The sequence below is a fragment of the Pieris brassicae genome, chromosome 2 (assembly GCF_905147105.1).
Source record: "Pieris brassicae chromosome 2, ilPieBrab1.1, whole genome shotgun sequence".
Taxonomy (NCBI): Eukaryota; Metazoa; Arthropoda; class Insecta; order Lepidoptera; family Pieridae; genus Pieris; species Pieris brassicae.
This window is the reverse complement of record NC_059666.1, coordinates 14,361,520-14,381,454: the sequence shown is the minus strand read 5'-3', so window position 1 is coordinate 14,381,454 and position 19,935 is coordinate 14,361,520. Positions and strand designations below refer to the sequence as shown.

Below are 19,935 nucleotides of genomic sequence, written 5' to 3'. Positions count from 1 at the left end.
TTACAGAGCAATTTCTTATTATTTGCTTAATTTGAATAATTATGAACTTAATTTTAACGTTGCATCGCAAGCAATGTACGAAATGGGTGAAAGTCCTAAACATTTTAAAGAGCAAAAAAGATTATATTGTCAACAGGCTAATTACCCGCTTAAGGATTTTAATAATTTTATAGCTTAGATGATGATATATGGACTAACTTTAGAAATAAATATAGGACCTTATTACACACAAAGTCGCGGGCAACACGTAGCGAACGTACCTGTCAAGTGTCATTTCTCATTTGACTTTACTCAACCGAAACGAGAAAACCTGCCCGCGCGCCGCGCGCGCCATAGTTGTCCGCGCTGGCTGACGCGGCGGACGTTTTTATCAACTTGTACTTAAACTTACGTTTCGAGTCAAATTTCTGAATGCTATAATATTATGTGAATTCGATCAAACTGTGCCATATATAGTGATGTTTGTGTAGAAATGGGTGTTTTATTATATTTTTTTATTGTGACGATAATTTTACCGTGTGTATTCGGTCAACAAGAATGTTTTGGAGCTGGAAGTGTCGCCGGGGCAGCGATTGGGTCTTTTATTGCTGGAATCTTGCTGATCATCGCGTTGTATTACTTGAGGAATTTCTACTTAAAATCTAAGAAAGGTAAGTTTTTGACGCCTTGGGCGATTCATGTGTGATGCCTCTCTGTATTCAAAACTTGAATTTTGGACCGTTGACCTGTTGTACAAGTTAGGTATAACTTTCGGAATTTTTATGATGAAGGTGTTTACGGTCACGTTCGAAAATCATTAAGAAACACGGACTGGCAAATTATCATCATTAATAATAATAACTTTATGGGTATGAAGGTATTATATTTAATTGGCCTGAATTAGCTAGGTACACACAGAAATACAGAAGTATGATGATTGTCTTGTAATATTTAAAACTGTAAAGCTTTCAAATTGTTCCTGTTACCTCATTTCGACTAACGTAGATATAGGCTACTTTTTAATTCTGTCTAGGCCATAGGAGGGAGGGACATGGCCGGTATGCACCCATGCATCCGCCGTTGTACTAATGAACGATTTAAGAGCAAGTGCAAAACAAAATCAAGCAATTCAATAAAACTAAGTAATAATATTAAACTACGTCATATTCAAATACCTAGATACTATGGCGCATTAAAGAAAACGACGTAAACATCTACCTCTCAATGTATGTTGAAAGGTTGACATTTTTATTAATTTAAATAGTACTTTAACTCTTTAGTAATCAATTAAATGTTATGATTGTATAATGAAACGGTTAGTAGCTACTAAAACTCAAGGATATCACTAACTTCAGAGCAAGCTTAAAAAACTATTGTAATATATATACTAAATTTATATAAATTGATTTTTTTTTAAAATTATACGTTACTTATTGAATTTTCCGGAGAATACTTCATTATACTTAATAATATGATAATAATAATAAAGCCATTCATTACACCTACTAGTTATTCTTATAGAGATTTGTAATCATTCTTTAATTATTTGTTTTCAAAATTTTGCAATCAATTTTACTAAATTAAATTCGCAATTTACATCATCGTTTGATATCGTCTATAATTATTTACAAACAATTGTAAATAGTTTTTCAATTATTAACATAACTCATACATAACAGGGTCTTGTGTACACATTTTTACCTACCTCAGATTTCAAATCAGTTTTGTATAGCTTAGAATGATAAAGTAAAGAACATGACAAGCTATTTGATATGAAATAAGATGCATCCAGTCACATCATGGGTTAGTGACTCACGTAAAGATTGATAGATAAGATAGCAATGTATACATTATCAAAAGATTTGTCTAGTTTACCAACGCAGATGGACTCTTCTCGAAAGAAACACGCATGAACTCTCTCTTACTTCAGTAAGTTACGTTACGTTATTTTAATTAAAAATATGACTTTGCAATGCATAGTTTTCTAAAAGTTACGAGGTTATTTTTTATATGACGAACGTACATATGAATAGTATTTGTGTAAAATATATCAATGTATTAAAAATTAGTTTTCGTATCTGTGAAAAAACTCATTATACTAACAAAATTTTATATTTTGAACATAGTTCAATAACCGCTTATTGAAGCGATGTTCAAATATATGTTAAATGGAACTCTTTGTTTGAAGCTGGATGTCAAATGGCTTTAATCGTTTAAAACAAATAACTAAGATGAAATTAGGGGTTCGACGTTAGACTAACAGAAAAACTATCTTGACTTATTAAGGGTTTTTAAATCTAACTGACTATCGTTATTTTTAAATTAAACTATCGTTAGGTTACAGATACCGGCAAACTTCTTGAGCATTAAACAAGGGAGTGGGGGAAAGTTTGCGCATGAAGATGTTTGCCGGTATCTGTACATAACTCAGGGTACAATTTTTTTACGAACGCGAGAATTTATGCAGTATCGTCAGGAAGTCATATGATTTTAATTGGCTCTTAAAACACGATTGACCTGTAAATTTCTAAATAAACATAACTTTCACTTGCGTTCGCGCTTAAATGATTAAAGAAGTAAGCTTTCAAATGCAACTTTAAGTTATCATGTTAGTATGTTCAATCATGGAAATTTAAAATCACTTTTGTGCAAATTAAGGGAAGATAAGAAAACGACATAAAATTTTTGTTACGCTTTAGAAATATAAAACGTTTTGTATTATTAAATTTACATAGATATTTAGAATAAAACAAGGTTTACCTCTATAGGGCCTTTCAAGTATACGTAAGCACTATAGCGGAGGGGCTTTGATACGTCAATAGTAATTATTTCCTTTTTTTTTATAAATTACCCACACATTGTCTATCCTTGAAAACGAAATAAATTTTCGAGGATTCCTACAAAAAATTAATACGTTTATGTACTATTATTTTAGAGAACTTTGCTTACTTTTGCTGACAAGTGTGTGGGGGGGGGGAGGGATAAATTGCAGTAAATCTGCTTATGTAATACTTGAACGGCTCCCGTATTGTAATCCAATACTTTAGCGTACAGAACTCGGATTTAGTATGGTACATATAGTAATTTAAGACACGATTTGTACAAATACATGAGTGTCATGTACTGATTTATTATTAAAAACTCCGTTCTTTAGAGAAATACAACTTCCAGTCAAGGCCTGTCTATACCTAATCGCAAGGACTATCTTGTTAATATTTAATGTACTCAAACATGCCTACAAATATTAAGACCCTATAGGTGAAACGTGTTGAATCAGGAATTTACGCACACAGAGACCTGGCGAGTGCAATGAATAGTTAATGAATTATGGAATACCTGGCTCAAAGTGATACTCAGTAACAGGTTCTTACAACTTTACAAGTAAGATTTTTAACGTTTGATTCTAGACTTGGCGACTTCGCTCAATTCTATTATCTCTTGTATAAGTATTTTATATTATTTACGCGTGAATTACGACTAACAGTTTACGTACCGTTGTTTTGAATGAATGAAAAATTATTCTAGTAAGTTTTTCGTTAATCAAAAGGCTGAACAGCCTTACGAGCCATCTACTGTGTGGCTATGGGCGGTATTACATGAGGTGAGCATCCTGCCCGTTTGCCCCGTTATATATATAAAAACAGATTTTGGAAAATTGATACTTATTTAGTTTTATTTAGGTAATTTCTTGTATTGGATTTATATTTTGCGAATTTTATTATATTGGGTTGGAACTATTCTCTTCTCCGGAGAACACTTTCCGAACTGATTGTCATAATTAAAAGATTATAGATATCGTATGAACTTACGTATATAATAGTGCTATAGGTAATTTAGTTTTACTGCAGTATTATTGAAAAATACTCCCTTCCTTTATATGTCTCCGGAATATAATAAATTAATAAATTTCCAGTGTATGTTCATGTAAATTTGTAGTGTTCTATTGAGAGATAAATTGTATTATTTTACACCCAAATTTTCGCCAATTTATCAATTTGCTGATATTGTTATATTCCGGTGACATATAATATAAATTAGATGCTCAGTCTACTTTGAGTTCAACTTTTTATAGCATTTTCTTTTATCTATCATAATCAATGAATTTCCGCATGTTTTTATGGTAATCTTAAGTAATAAGAGAATTACGTGAAATGCAATCAACCTGACCTACATTTGTTTTATGTAACGTTTAATGAGATCACTGATCTTTATTGTTTGAATTTATAACGTCATACATTTTGTATGTGATTCTTACTTTAAAAATGTATGTTCATTATGCATTAGTATGTTCTTACTAACTTTTTATTGTAGATCGTGTATTATAAATTAACTATATATACTATATATTTATTTTATTAGATATAGAGTAGCGTTGGCCTAGTGGCTTCAGTGTGCGATTCTCATCCCTGAGGTCGTAAGTTCGGTCCCCGTGCACCAATGGACTTTCTTTCTATGCGCGCATTTAACATTCGCTCGAACAGTGAAGAAAAATATCGCAAAGAAACCGGCTTACCTTAGATTCCTGGTCGACGGTGTGTGTCAGGCATATGAGACTGAGAACCTACTTGCCTAGTATATTGACAAATGATCTTGAAATAGATACAGAAATCTGAGGCCTAGACCTAATAATGTTGTAGCGCTACTGGTGTATTACTCTTTTTCAACATACTTTTTATAGTATATTAAGCGTAAGTAAGCATAAAATTGTAATAATTGTAAATACTGTATGTTTATTTATAAATACATATATGTATAAAATTAAGACAGTTTACACGTATTAAGTTGATAAGTAACCATAATATTTTCTTTGACCGAAATTTTTCTCTGAAATTTAAATCTATATAGCTAATATTTATTTTATATAAATATGTAACTATAAAACTTTTTAATTGCAATAAACAAGGCTCAGGTTCAATTCTTGCGAAATAATATATCAATTTAGAAATTTATCACATACCACTGAAATCTACAGCGCATATTCACGACGGTTGTCTAAAAATCTAGCTTTCTCTAATAAAATTAATAGAAAGTCTACTATTGATATTTACTAAGTAAATGTGTGCCAATAATTTCCATTACTAGAGAAAAGAAAACATTAAATAACGAAAGTAACTCGTCAAAGGAAAACACTTCTCATGTTAGTTCAAAACTAGGGTTACCATTCTTCTACCAAATTGAAGTAACTTATCAAAATTAGTTTCTTTTAAAAATATCCTCCATTATAACTCTCTGAATCCATTGCTTTCTATTGTATTGATTTGAAAATTTATTCAAATTCTTTGAAATTTGAACTTTTAATAAATTTACTAACTGTTTCTTAACAATTGCCTAGTAATTTATTTATAAACTTATCATTTTAGTTTCTACAGTGAGCAATTTAATTATTTATATATAAATTTTCTATGTTAATAGGTTTCCTTAAGAATTTTAGAAAAGCTAAAGGCGTGGTTCCAAAAAGGTTGGGAATCACTGCTCCAAATAGTTCAACGTTAGATCGACCTAGCTTATTAAGTTGCATTTATTAAAAACTATGAGATCTGTACCAACAAGATGTTTTTAGAATAATTAACTAAATACTTTTACGGGTGGCCGATGTAGCCCTAAACATCACTTTCATATGTCTAAATGTTTTTTGAATATGAATTCTAAAGTCATACGTTCGAATCTCGGAGAAATGGAACAGTTCTCAAATTCGGTATTTTTTTTTAGGTTAGGTTAGGTTAGGTTTTGGTATTATTTCAAACAAAACCTCTCAATATATAATAAAAAAAACTACACATCATCTCAGTCAAAATGTTAAATACATATTATATTAAGCTAAGCTGTTCGTTCATTAAAAAAGTTAGTGTCAAGGTTAGGTGTATCTTTAATGCTGGCAGCATTTCCCTGCATCTTTCTCTATTTAGTTTTCTCATATAATATCTTTATACTTAAGATCACATCGTCATTCTAGTGTCAGCGGTCGCGATGTTTTCACTTTCCCATGCTAATGGCACGTATGTTATGTAAACATATGTACATTACACATTAGCAGTCCCACAGTGCAGGCAGAGACTCACTCGATTATCTATTGTTTAAAAAAGTTACTCTCACCAAATTAAATTCTAATAAAATAAAATTTACGAAATTTCATATTTAAATAAATTAAGAATTTCTTTATATTTTTTATATTGAGTACGTTATCTACTGTATTACTCTATCGCCTAGTATGTTTATTTATTTATTTATGTGGAAACAAGATATGTATTACATGAAATAAATACATTGGATGTATCCACAAAAAGTTACACTAATAAAAAATGTGATACAGAGCAAAGCAAAACAAAACAAAACATGACAACAGTAAATTTATAAATCCAGACAACGACAAACATACCTGCAGATAAAGAAGAAAGATGCAAGGATTAGGACATAAACAGTTGTTTTAAATTATTTTTAAATGAAGCAGGAGAGGAGTCGTTTGTTATTGACATCTAAAGCAGAACACATCCTGTGAAGAGACTCGCGGAAATGTTAAAGGAATATAGTTAACCTGACTGTTCCTTCTTATTTTGGTGCCTCCATGACCTACTGGAGGTACGCCGTCAGTCTCGTGAAGCGTGTCTTGTCCTGTGCTAGATGAAGTAACTTTTTCGCATTCGCAATACCAAGTCACACACTAACGTTAAGCCATTTTTCCCTTCTACTAACACGCTGTTTACTGTTGTTTTTACCTATTACAGTTAACGGCAACATATGGGCCAAGTACGCAACTCTAAACGGATTTAAATTAATTGCTTTAACTAAAACTCAAAGTTTGTAAGTAGTCGAAAATGTTGATTCACCTCTTTAATTGTCTTTATATAAACAACATTGTTTTCCACGATCGATAAGGTTATAGATAAGCTTATCATTTATCGCGATTATATAATTCAGTTTTTATTATACTCTGTGCGATTTGCGTGTGTCTTTTGTTTAATATGGACAATGTGATGGTGCCCGTACCCGCTCCCAGAAGGAATATAAGACATAGTATGTATATTTCTCTTTATAAGTAAACTTTTGTAAACTGATGATACTTCAAAGCAAGACTTTCCCACTTGTTTCAAATGTTTATTGTAGATTTATTCGATATTACGCATTTGTTTATTTATTGTATGGAATTCAACTTCTTTCAAAATATCTTTTAAAGTGCCATTCAACAAAATAGTCTAGTTGTACCGTATTCATCTCTTTCTATTGAATTGTGTTTATGCCGATGAAAACTGACATATTAACCACATATGAGATTTATATATGGTATAGTAATATAATTCATGTTTTTATTGTATTAAATAAACGATGGAGTGAAAAGGATAAGGATTGTCAATTGACATTAATAGGTCTAACAGTAGTTAATATAGGTATTTAGAGAAATCGAAATTTTACAATTTAATGCTTCTCTAGTTTATCTATGTCTTTCAAGAAATTTGAGATTTTCCTTCATTTTACTATGCTTTTTAACTATAATACGTACGAAGTTTTCCTAAAGAATTTGGTCATTATACTTTAGCAAGTACATAAAAGACTTGACCCTGACAAGAATTCAATAACCCAAACAATGTAAAAAAGAAACGAAGAATTCGGGACTCGAAGGTACTGGAATCTTTGGCATTCGAAGGTTGCGCTTGAGCCGGTGACGTAACCAAACAGGTACAATAATTGGTTTCGGGTGAGTGTTACGAATCGTCAAATGATCGAGGCTTTATTAAGATTCAATTTTAGTAGTCCAAAGTAGCAAATTGTTATCATAATTAATATATATACTAGGTGTTTATATGATAATCTAGATATAAATGGCCGCTGTGCATTCGAGCGTCAATGGAATTATTTTGTATAAGCCTATCTAAATAAGATATATCATAACACTTGTCTCTTCGTCTGATAAACGCAAATCCATAAAAATATCTTCTGCGTATAGTCGCTGAAACAAGTTAACATATCTATAGTGATTTAAAATATATACTGCCTGGTAGTATAACTGATTCAACATTAATTAATTCAAATTAAAAAACAATTAAAATAATTTTAATTATTTCTTTTAAATTGTTGGCCTAGTGGTTTCAGCGTGCGACTCATCCCTGATCCCGTTCGTAGATTGAAATTAACTTTGTATTTCAACTCTTTAACCACTTTCTTAAAAACAAAATATGCACGATTCAACACTTTATACGATCACTAACAATCTTAAATAACTTTTCAACCTGTCTGTCTCCTATTCTGAAACAGAAAATATGCTTATTGTGCAACAATCGTTTAGTTATAAAATGTATAAATTATTGTCAAGTACAGTTAAAATGTCAAAAGGCACGATACAGGGAATCTTAGTGGGGCTAGTGCACTTTCTACCTAAATATCCTTTTTATTATGTATAATAAACATTTTTGGGTAAATTTGTCGAATCACGGCCACACCATAAAACAGCTCTAATTTTTTGTATCGTTCTTTACGACTTGTATATAGTACTTTCTATGGGGTTAGGAGGCATGCGACGCCACATTATTGCATTGCCGGGTGATGAATATATATAGAAAAAATTTGAAGCTGTTTTAAAGTGGAGTCGTGATTCGACAAATTTACCGTTTTTTCTTTCAACTTAAATGTTTACACAACTCATATTTATTGTCATAGTTTAAAATCTTTGATTTGGTTGATTGCCACATTCATAACATAAAACAGTTGAGGTACAAAATGTATTAATTGTGAACGTGTGTTATCATCAAAACAAATAATCGTGAAACAATTACAAGGCCAAGATGTTGCCGGTTGGTGCCTTTATCAATGGTGAAAAAGTATAATATGTATTCCTGCCAATTTAATATAACAAAGGTACACCGGGGCCGATATTGTTTTTTTTAATTTTCTTTTTAATAATTTTAATTATCACTATGTAGGTTAAGAAAATTGTAAATACTGTATATTTGATTGTTATGTTATCTCTAATTTTTTAGCGTTTTACAATTTATTGGCTACAAGTGTAAAATTATTGTTAGCATTTCCTTTGCGCTTTTTAACTGATATAATAATTTCTATTACAAAGTTATTAATTTAAATAATAAGACCATTTTTACTTTTATATATATTTAAACTCATTACGTACGTAGCATTTCATGTAATAAAAAATGCTGTACCCCAGTAAATAGTGTATTTACTAGTTAAATTCACGATTACGAATCATAACAAAATCCTATATATAGACTATAACTAGGAGAAATGTACGTGGTCGTTTTACATTAAGTATTTATTGTAACCAAACATTCTCAATATTACCTAAAATAAAATAATTTTAACCTAAGCGATAACATACATTAAAAAAATACATATAAAGTAATCTATCGTAAAATAATATAAGAAAAACAATAACTAATCTTCAAATATTAAAAGGAGTTCCTTTAGGCAAGGTTCCAAAGATACTGGCAGCTTTCCCCCTTTAAATAGCTAGACTTTTCTGATGTAGCTGCCAGCTCTTCGTCTCCTGTGATGTCGAACTAACCTTTTTGCTATTTCCTTAAAAAGCCTTATAGCGCTTGGACCCCACGGACCAAATATATACAATATTAAACATATATAATATTTATTAAAATAAAAAATATAACATAAATTATTAGGGATGCAACGCTTACCGCTTTAACGCTTATCGCAAACAAGCGATCTCTTCTAGGAAACCCTTGAAAAGAAAAAAGAAATACTTAATCAACAAAAACGAAACTACAACTGTATAGCCGAGAAACACCTTTATTAATTCAGAGTAAAATGTCCCTAACGAAATGTTATAGGGTTCCTATTATTATAGGAATGTTTAACACGAGTTTCTTTGGTATATAAACTAGCATAACTCGTTTGGAGATAAAAAGTTGTTTTTCTACGATCCTAGTAACTTTATGCCTCGCGTGACATTTTATAATTTCTATGCATTTTAATATTCATCGCTTTACATGTTCATATGTATTCGTAGAATTTACAAAATATTTGCAATTAGCATTATCAGTCGCGTGAGATTTTAACTAAAGAAGGTACAGAACCTTCCTAAAGCCGTATGTATTGAATGTATTGTGTACTAGAAAGTATATAACTGGAATTCATTGATTATAAGAAAACTCGCCCGGGCATACAGGACGCCTAATATAAATCTGGGAAGAGATAAAATAGATGGCGGGGAAAGATTGGAACATAATACTCAAAGTCAAAAACTATTTATTCATGTAGGTAACACTTATGAACGTCAATAAAAAAGAAATATACATTAAATGCTTCCAATCTAATTTACTGCCAGTTTTCAAATCAAGGGCGTAGAACGGAAGAGAAGAACTGGCAATAAACTCTCCGCCACTCGTTTTAATCGCCAAGATTTCTTTTTTTTCAGCGAAGATAAGCGGAAGAATTTGTAGTAAGCCTTCACTCCGTCGAAGGTCGTGTATTAATATTTAATTCAATAACATCCTTATAGTACTCGAATAATAGTAATTTTTATTTTACATTACAATATAAACATTTTTTTATAAGAACCGTTAAGTATTGACAGCTGTCTAGATCCATATATTCTGTTTACACGCGAATAAAAAAAAAGCCGCGCAGCTGTATCGCTATATTGAGTTATGTGGGTCAAGCGAGGAATGTGGTTACACCGGCCGCTCCTACCTGTACCGAGATGAGACAAGTTGTGCCTAGCCAGCAGGGTTTGATCGGTTTTGGCAACGTTTTTATTCTGGTGTTTACATGTTTTAACACTGATGCGTGTAAAGATATTGGATAAATCATATTCTTTTTGTGCACATTATTTTAAAGTATAGGCTATAGATATGCGTAATTGATGTTGATTATTAAAATAATCCGTTTATATTGTGTTTATAAGAGATAAATCATCTTTCGTCTTTCGTCTTTCGTCTTTTGTTGTTTATTGATTAATAATAAAAACAATTTTGGGTTGTTTTGATTTGGAAGGTCGTAGTTTTAAAGGTTTTTTTTTTTGATTTCGAATTTTATTCCATTTTAGTTTAGACTTTAACCGAATCCAAAAACGGAAGGAAGTCTACTTTGACGTACATTTTTCTTATTACTTTTATTATGTTGTCTTTCTTAAGTACTATGTTGAATAAACATATCAAGTATTACAGTCATGTGCACTAATATCAAAAACTATAATGGTAGTATATTAAAACCCAGAGAAGATGAAGTCTCTCGCTGTATTTTACAATCAGTAGAAATTTATTAATTTTAATGTTCAATTATTAACGTCTATAAGGAAATGCTTGGAGCGATATAGATCTTGTCTTTTTTATATTTTTCAATTTAAAAAAGTACAAAACAAAAGTTTGATCCTCTGTTTGGAAATAACAGCACTCTGTATCATTTTATTTCTACTTCCGTTTTTCTGAATGCATTTCCAGATTGACAATTGAAACGATTGTTATCACTAAGATCGCGTGTTCCATGAATAATTAATAACCGGAAGCATTGCTTTCCAATCAATCTAATCTAGACTATACGAGAGATGTGTTACGTAGTCTTCTTTAAAAATACTACAAAAAAGTAAATTAAAAAAAGAACACTTTTTAAATGGATTGAAGCTATGTATTATTATTAAAAACTTATAATTATTTACATAATTTTAAGTGTGACCGTATGACCGTGTCAACGTGACCACGCACGCTGAAAAAGCACGCGAAACGTCGGAAAAATATAATTCAATTTTAAATTAGCTTCAATCCGTTTGAAAAGTGTTTTCTTAATGTGTAAAAGCTATGTTAACAAAAGACAGTAAATTAAAGTTATAATTCACCAATAAATACATTTTAACAATATTGTAGAAAGTATACTTCCATATATAGTCTATCAAAAAAACATTTTTTTATACAACGGAAAACGCTCACCTGTTAAGTTATACCGACGCCCGTACACACTCACATTGCCCAAGGGCTCACAAGTGCGTTGCCGGCCTTTTCTTGAACGGCCCTTAGTGGAATTGCTTCGAAAATATATCAGTGGGCAGCTGGTTGGTGGTTCATGGTTCATGGCTCATGGCTCAGATGTCGAACGTATTATGTAAAGTTAGCATCTCCAGCTACAGCTACAGCTACTTTAAAAAAGTTTATATATTCAGTAAAGATTCGTTTCGTAAGTAGGTGTAAAATCATTCGCATTCGTTGCACGTCAGCGGCATACATTGTACAAATAAAGTATTTACTGAGTAATCTTAGGTACAAGGTCAGATGAGTGTGAAGAAATCGTGTGGAAATTCTTGAGCTATACTGATAGCATTCATATAGAGACATTATTTTTTATACAATTGTTATAAAGTTCGGTAACAGAAGAGCAGTGTTGGCCTAGTGGCGTGCGCGACCCTCATCCTTTAGGTCGTAGGTTGATCTGTGGAACAATAGACTATGTGCGCATTTTACAGCCGCTCGTACGGTGAAGGAAAATATCGGGGGGAATCCTTGTGACTCAAAAAAAGTCGTAGGCGTGTGTCAGTGACAGTATACTGATCACTTACTTGCCTACTAACAAATGTTCTTGAAACGAATTCAGAAATCTCAGGCCCAGTAGAAATTGTTACATACAATAATATTTCAGAATCTTTCCTTTGACGCTCAGCTCGCTTCGCAAATTATAAAAGTAGGTAGGTTAGTAAGTAAGTAGGTGCATAAATTAACTTTGAAGATGATAAATTAAATTTCATATATTTTGATTTTGTTTATTATTCTTTATAAAAAATGTGTGCGTATAGTGTACACACGTAAGTAGTGATACTTCTTTATGACCTTATTTTACGAATATTGATCAGCTATATGTATCTACTATCTACTGTATACTTTACAGAAATTGGTTAAAAAAAATAAAATTAGATAAAGTTTAACAAAAGGCTTTTATTATCATAGACATGAATACAAATAATACAATTATTTCATTTTACCTTATACTACTAAGATTATAACAGAATTTCATTAATTGTAATAGAATTATTACTATAATTGTTATCATTATTATATACTTTTGTTATTAATTACTTCGAATCTCTTCGTGGTGAAAAAGATGGCGCGTAACGGAAAAATGTAACGCGTAAATATTATTCCAACGCCGATAAAGAAGTTTTACTTCAATAACTCTGTATATGTCATAGACTAAGAGGTCGCGAAATATATAAATAAATATGATTTATGTATACAAGGAAGCCAGGTTTTAGTGTACCTTTAGTCAGAAAAGTATTTGAAAACATAGCTTATCGTTATCATTACATACCTTTGTTTTATTATTGATAAAAAATGTTTTCTTTGAATACAATCATGTTCAAAACGTGTATTTTTTTCTGTTACTTTAAGGATAATGATGCTAGTAACTGTTTAGATTTATTTATTTAGCTTAATTTAAATAATAACGAACAATAAGTACAAACGGATTTTATTATTCTTATTCAGCTTCATAACTGCTTGATAATATTTTTTATTTCGCGATTGGATGATTTGTTGTGCGCTGATGTTAGGGGTTCAAAGGATAAAATATGCGTAATAATCCATCTGAAATCTACTTTATTTTACATAAACAGAACTTTTCAGAATTTTAATACGTTTTAAAATGTATGTTTGACAATCTTTTACTTTTATCTTCAGTAGAACATGTGTACAGGTTGTTTAGAATATTTAAGTAACACGAGGACATTCTTTTATCACATCGAGTCCATAAGACCACATGATCACTCTCACCTATCAAGTCTTACTAAGGAGTGTTAGGAAATATTCTTGGTAATGGACTGATTGGAAAGCCTTTTCTATGGTATACGAGTAGGCGTGTAACTAAAGTTTGAGTGTTTATTGCCCCAGGTTTTTGCGTTTTCCTTTAAGGTAGTACGCTCTTCTCCTGAAAGCTCCTAAACCGTATCGGTTCGAAAATATCTGGAAAAGGAGCTCGTTCCATAAAGTTGTGGTGCCTTACAAGGTGCTCTTTTAAATATCCTATTATTTAGGGACCTATTCAGCTAACAGCTGTGTTGGCATAACTGTGCACGCACCATTGGATTTGTCTTTCTATGTGCAACACACTTGGTCCTATAGTGAAGACAAACATCATGACAAAATCGGCATGTCTTAAACCAAAATACATGTGTCACAGAAGGATCACCTTAAAAAATAAAAATTACCAAAAATGGATGCAATCTGCGGCCAAGACGGAATAGTATTGTTGATTATTACATATTTAGCTTATTAAAGGCCGGTAACGCACTGGCGAGCCCTCTGTCATTGAGAGTGTCCATGGTGGTATCACTTAACATCAGGTGGGCCCTCCTGTTCGTTTCTGCCTCCTGTTCTATAAAAAAAAAAGTTTTTTGCATAAACATTGTGACATTCACTCACTTTGCCAACTATCGTTCAAGTTATCTGCAATAAAAGTTAACATATTCTGTATGTGATCGTGATAAGCACTTTGTATTCCATATAGTCCCAAGGTATTGCGTGATTTTAGCGGCCTTACAACTAAATGTCTTGTGACGCAAAACTTATCGATGTCATTGTATTGTTCTGTTACACGAAAATATGTTTTTTTATTGGTCGGGTTTATAACATGCCACCGTAAATTATTTCACACTTCACGGATTTCTCTAGAGTTTATATACTACACTTCTACTAATATATAAAAACAGGAAAGATTTGATTGTTTATTTGCATCCAAAGGTTCCAAAACAAACCTTTCATCATTAGAACCGTACATTATCCATAAGGAAAATAAAAAAACGTCTGGAACTCAGAGTTTTGTATCTGTTCCATGATCATTGGTATCTCATAGGCAAGTAGGTTATCAGTGATATACAAACGCCGTGATTTTTTTTGAGTCTAAGGCAACCTTTTTTCCTCACAATTTTTTCCTTCACCGTTTGTAAGTTGTAGCTTTAAGCTATAAAACGTTCTAGGACCAAATTAATTCGGCACAGCTAGTGTTTTATAAAGCTGAAGAGTTCAACGAACCTTAGGAACGTCCAAGTGAGGATGGCAACATCACGCTTAGACCGAATAAACGAGAGTCAAAATTCGGGGCACAACAATTCAGTCCTCCGCGCCCTGATGAAAATATGCAGTTACAAAAGTATGAATCTGAATTATGTTTCAAAACAAATTTTTTTATTGATAAGGATTTCAATTAAAGCAAAAATAGAATTAGGAACTCATAAATACCTTTTATCCCACATAATTCACTTTAAGTAACAACATAAACAATAAACTTGTAGGTACTATGTATTTTTATATTCAGTAGTTTAGTATTATTAGTTTGTTAATGTATTTTTTTAATATTGGGTTGCCTGAAAGTAGCAGTGAGACCGCATTTAAGTGAACAAAGTTTTTTATTTTTTTCATTATCATTTGCGGATACCGCAACAATTGTTTATAGTAGGTCAAGATCGGTAAACAGTTAATTAGTTACCATAACGATTACATTGATTAACACGCTATACATTCCGTTTCATTGCGTCCGCTAAGTGTCAGACGTAAAAAATATTGTTTTACGGACGTCCACAGACACAATTCTGTACTGTTTGACGTCTGTGGTATTTGATGTTATATAACAAATGATTAGGGGAACATACTGAAATATGTCACTAAGATTTCAGAGTACAAGAGAACCATTCAAAGTCATTATTTAAATTTTATTTATTTATGATAGAAATATGGTTGTGATCTAAGGCTAGTCCCCACAGTACCACCTCTGTGTTGTGAGCATCTAGATTACAATTAATCCGGGGTACATGAATGTTTCAAACATTTTTTAAATGAAAATCTAGTCTTAGTGTTACATCTGATCACACAAACTTCGTATAAGATCTTCGTTAAGATGATTTATGGCTGTTATTTTCCTGCGTCCTTGTAGGCAATTTCTTTGATGCCTAACCTGGAATTTCGAACCATACATTCTGAGATTTTATTCATACCAAATTTCGTTCGCTGGGCACTAGACCCTTCTAATATGAAGTTCAGGGGAAATGAATTTGCTTCATAATAATCTAGTGGCGTTACAAACCTATGCGGCCTTGGATTTCTTTTGTTTCATTGGTTTTTGGCACGTACTTGTTTCATAGTCATGCTGGTTTCATCACGGTATTTTCTTTTACCAATAAAATATTAGTTTGTACGTGAGAGCTGAAAATCGTTTAGTCACTGTCTTCAATATCATTTCATTAAGTCTGTTTCTCGGACATAAGTGAGATTCTTGCATTAATATGTACACAATAGATAATCTTAGTCCAGATAAGGAAGTAAACATGAACTCGTTTTTTATCAGCGCTAGGATTACCTAGGCGTACTTTCTGGTCTCAAAATATTATTTCTGTTCTATTCATAATCTAGGAGCAGTTTTGGTCTAGTGGCTAAAACGTGCGTCTCTCATCCCTGAGGTCGTAGGTTCAGTCCGGTTCAGTTCAGTTTTTCATTCGAATGGTGAAGGAAAACATCGTGAGGAAACCGGCTTGTTTTAGACCCAAAAAGTCGTCGGCGTGTGTCAAGCACAAGAGCACAGAAATCTGAAGCCCAGACCTAAAAAGGTTGTAGCACCTAAGCTGATTAAAATTGAGGAAATATTACTTCCGATTTGTTGAAGGTCTTTTTAAAAGATTATTTTTGGTTGTAGTAACAAAAGATTTATTATTTATTAACACTTCGTTACACTACGATATAAAAAAAATCACAATCAAATCAAAAGGAGGGCAACTGGCCTTATCGCTTTCGAGCGATCTCTTCCAGGCAACCACTGTGAGTAAAGAAAAAAGTAATTGAAATACAACAGACAACTTTTTTATTTTTAAGTTTCCGACCCCACACACTTGATTTAACTTATCTAAACCTCGAATTAATTTCGGTGGAAGATGTTGTGTGGAGATGTTTAAATAAAACTCTTTGTTTGAAGCTAATGCTCGTGTAGGTTGCTATACCATCCTCCAAATGCCCCGTTGGGTGGTGTTCTTGGTCGCGCCCTGCTGATACTCGGCGGTACGGGGGCGGGCCTATAGCCCTTGATGGGGCAGCGCGCGAGGAGACATAGGCTCTACTGAGCAGCGAGCAACCGATGTCGATTTTAATGGCTTAAAATATGAGCTTATAACCAACACAAATTACGGGTAGAGGAATTGCGACGCTATCAATAATTTGGCTTATCTAAGGGTTCATAAATCTTAATAACACTTACGTCGTTTCGAGTTTGAGAGTATCAGAAACAGCTAACAGGCCAGGCAAGTGATGAAACTTCATCGATCCAAGTCATTTGCCTAGCTGTTAGATCAACTGGCTGGACATCTTTCAGGCCGCTGTTAATTGAACATCTGCTATGCGACATATAAAACTACTAGCTGCCCCCGCGAACTTCGTTTCTCCTTAATGTGGTTTTAGTCAGCTTTAATACCGTGAAGCGAAAGAATAATTTCACTGTATTATCCTCACTATAATTTGAATTTGATTTACACTTCGGTCTAAGTAACACGTGGTTGGCTATGCTAACACCAAAAATTAAAAAAGTTGAAATAATTGAATTTCACGGTATTTCGTTTACTAGAAAATAAATTTAATTTATACTTTAGCCTCGAATAACACGTGGTAATCATGATATTGAATTGTAGCTTATATGAGACGTTTGTCGGTTTACCATAGCAGTGCCATCTATTGATTACTAACTCAATCCAGTCGAAAAGTATCGACATCTGTTAGAATCTTTTGGTAACTCCAAAAATACAGATAAATGTGACTGTCAATTAATTATAGACAAATAATTTGCAATAAAATAAAATTGCGACTATAATTAAAGATCTAAGCTATCCTATCTCTTAAGTTGGACCAGACTGCTCACGGTGTGCCAATTTAATTTAAAATCGTTTGAGTAGTTTAGGAGTCCATCGCGGACAAACATCGTGATAGGAGATTTATATATATTAAGATTTTATTTGTTCATTGATGACGCGCAAAAGAACTGCTAAATTTATAAAAGCCTGGATATAGGGTGATAGTGTATTTCTTATATAAAAGGAATAACTATTATGAGTTACTTTATTTAAACACGTTAGCCTTACTGTAGTATGTGGAGTTAATTATTGAGATAATTTGTTTGAATAACACAAGGCCGTGAATAACTGAACACTTACGTAGTTCTTTGAATAAACAAAAAGATTAATTTTGCGAATATTTAATTAACAATTTTTTATTGGGTTAAACGACAAGGTTGCAAAAATAAAGCATTTAAAAGGAAAACTTTACTATCATTGATTATGCATCTTTGTAAGTGGACTTTGGTTTTTATTGTAAATAAATGGTGTATATATATACCATTCTTTTTTTACCAGGTTTTATATAACTGAATTTTTTGCACTGATTAATTAATAAGAGGACCACATATCGAATACACGACTTGGTTGTTATTCGAATATATAATTCCAATTATCAAAGTGCATGTTTAAGCTATAACTAAAAATATTTAAAAAAATCATCAAAAATATTTAACCTGATTTATTCGCTGGAAATCTTACTCATCCTGGTCAACGCACAGAGCATAAAACATATAAAAAAGTTTGGTCTTATTGAAAATAAAAAGAGGCGCTACAAGTTTTCTATTTCTGTATCTGCTTCGAGAACATTTCATCAGTTCAGCATTTTCAGCCTCACACACGCTCTCCACTTTTTGGATCTAAATAACCGGTGTCCTCATGTCCAAGCCAGTTGGTGCACAGCCTGGGTTCGAACTTACGTCCTAAGTCAACACCAGAATAATGTCGTTTAAAAAACATCTTATCATAGATACGTTTGTCCACGTAGAAATCATTATTTATTTAATTACAAACTAGATTCTTAAGGCGTTTTGTTTTTAAACTGTTATATAATATTAAGTATTTCAACTTATTATTAAACCGTACGCCCGATTCGTCATGGTGTGTTACAAGGTCGACTCGCGAAGGTTTCAAGAAGTTTTTGTACACAGAATGTTCCGTGCAATTTTATCTGCCACAGGAATGTAATGGGCTACGCACATGTAAATAGTAAAATTAACCAGTTTTGATATTTGCGTGGGCGATGTTTTAAAGTCTAAACGTGACGTAAAGTCCAAAAGTTAAACCTTGTTAATATTGTTCTATTATTTAAAAATAAGTTCTTAATTATAAGATGTGAGTAAATAGTAAACATTTGTTAGTAAACAGGTAGCTGTTGTACCCTTAGCCAGTGGTTAAGGGTACAAACACTTACACATTAATTGCGAATAACATTTGAAACTATAAAAGTTATTATATCGAATTGAATGTTGCGCAACTGTTATATCGTGTCAGTTTTCTCAGAAAATATATAGGTACGTACAGCCTTAGAGGGCACACAGACAATAATCAAAGTCAAAGCCTGCGCAGTTGACGCCATTTAAGCCACAGTCCAAAAAGGCCATACAGTTATGAACCTTTGAATAGCCAATTATATCCATAAGGTATTCAAATTATGTACAACACGTTAATACTATAGTTTCTGTAGACTGTTTTAAAACAATGACATCACTTAAAGGATGTTGGTACGTGACTGAGAGAGCATGTATGAACAATATTTAATATACAGATTACAAGATAAAGCACAATGAACATTCTTTACTTACAATGATTATATATTTTCTTAAATCATTTTATGAACATATCGTCTGGATGAGCAGTGTTGGTCATAGGTTCGATCCCCCTCTGTGCACCAATGGACCTTCTTGCTATGTGCGCATTTAACATATCGTAAGGAAATTGGCTTAGACAAAAAAAAAACAACGCCGTGTGTCAGGCACAGGAAGCTGATCACCTACTTGCCTATTAGATTGACAAGTTATTATGAAACAGATACATAAATGAGGCCCAGACCTAAAAAGGTTGAAGCGCCACTGATTAATTTATCGTCTTACGTCTTGATGACATCATTCCATGATGAGGTTTTTAAATATTTATGTAAATTTATT

General features: G+C 32.3%; 1 protein-coding gene across 2 annotated transcripts in view; it reads left to right on the top strand.

Moving 5' to 3' along the window:
• The first annotated feature begins 345 nt into the window (after positions 1-345).
• LOC123717942 overlaps positions 346-19,935 on the top strand; it is a 44,637-nt gene continuing 25,047 nt past the window's right edge. Inside the window, exon 1 of one of the 2 annotated variants that reach the window (XM_045674213.1) lies at positions 346-650. In XM_045674213.1, the coding sequence (XP_045530169.1) occupies positions 473-650 (178 nt within the window). In that variant the 5' untranslated portion in view covers positions 346-472. Of the gene's footprint in view, positions 651-6,915; positions 6,991-19,935 lie in introns of those variants that run through there. The other variant, XM_045674223.1, reaches the window with a different exon arrangement.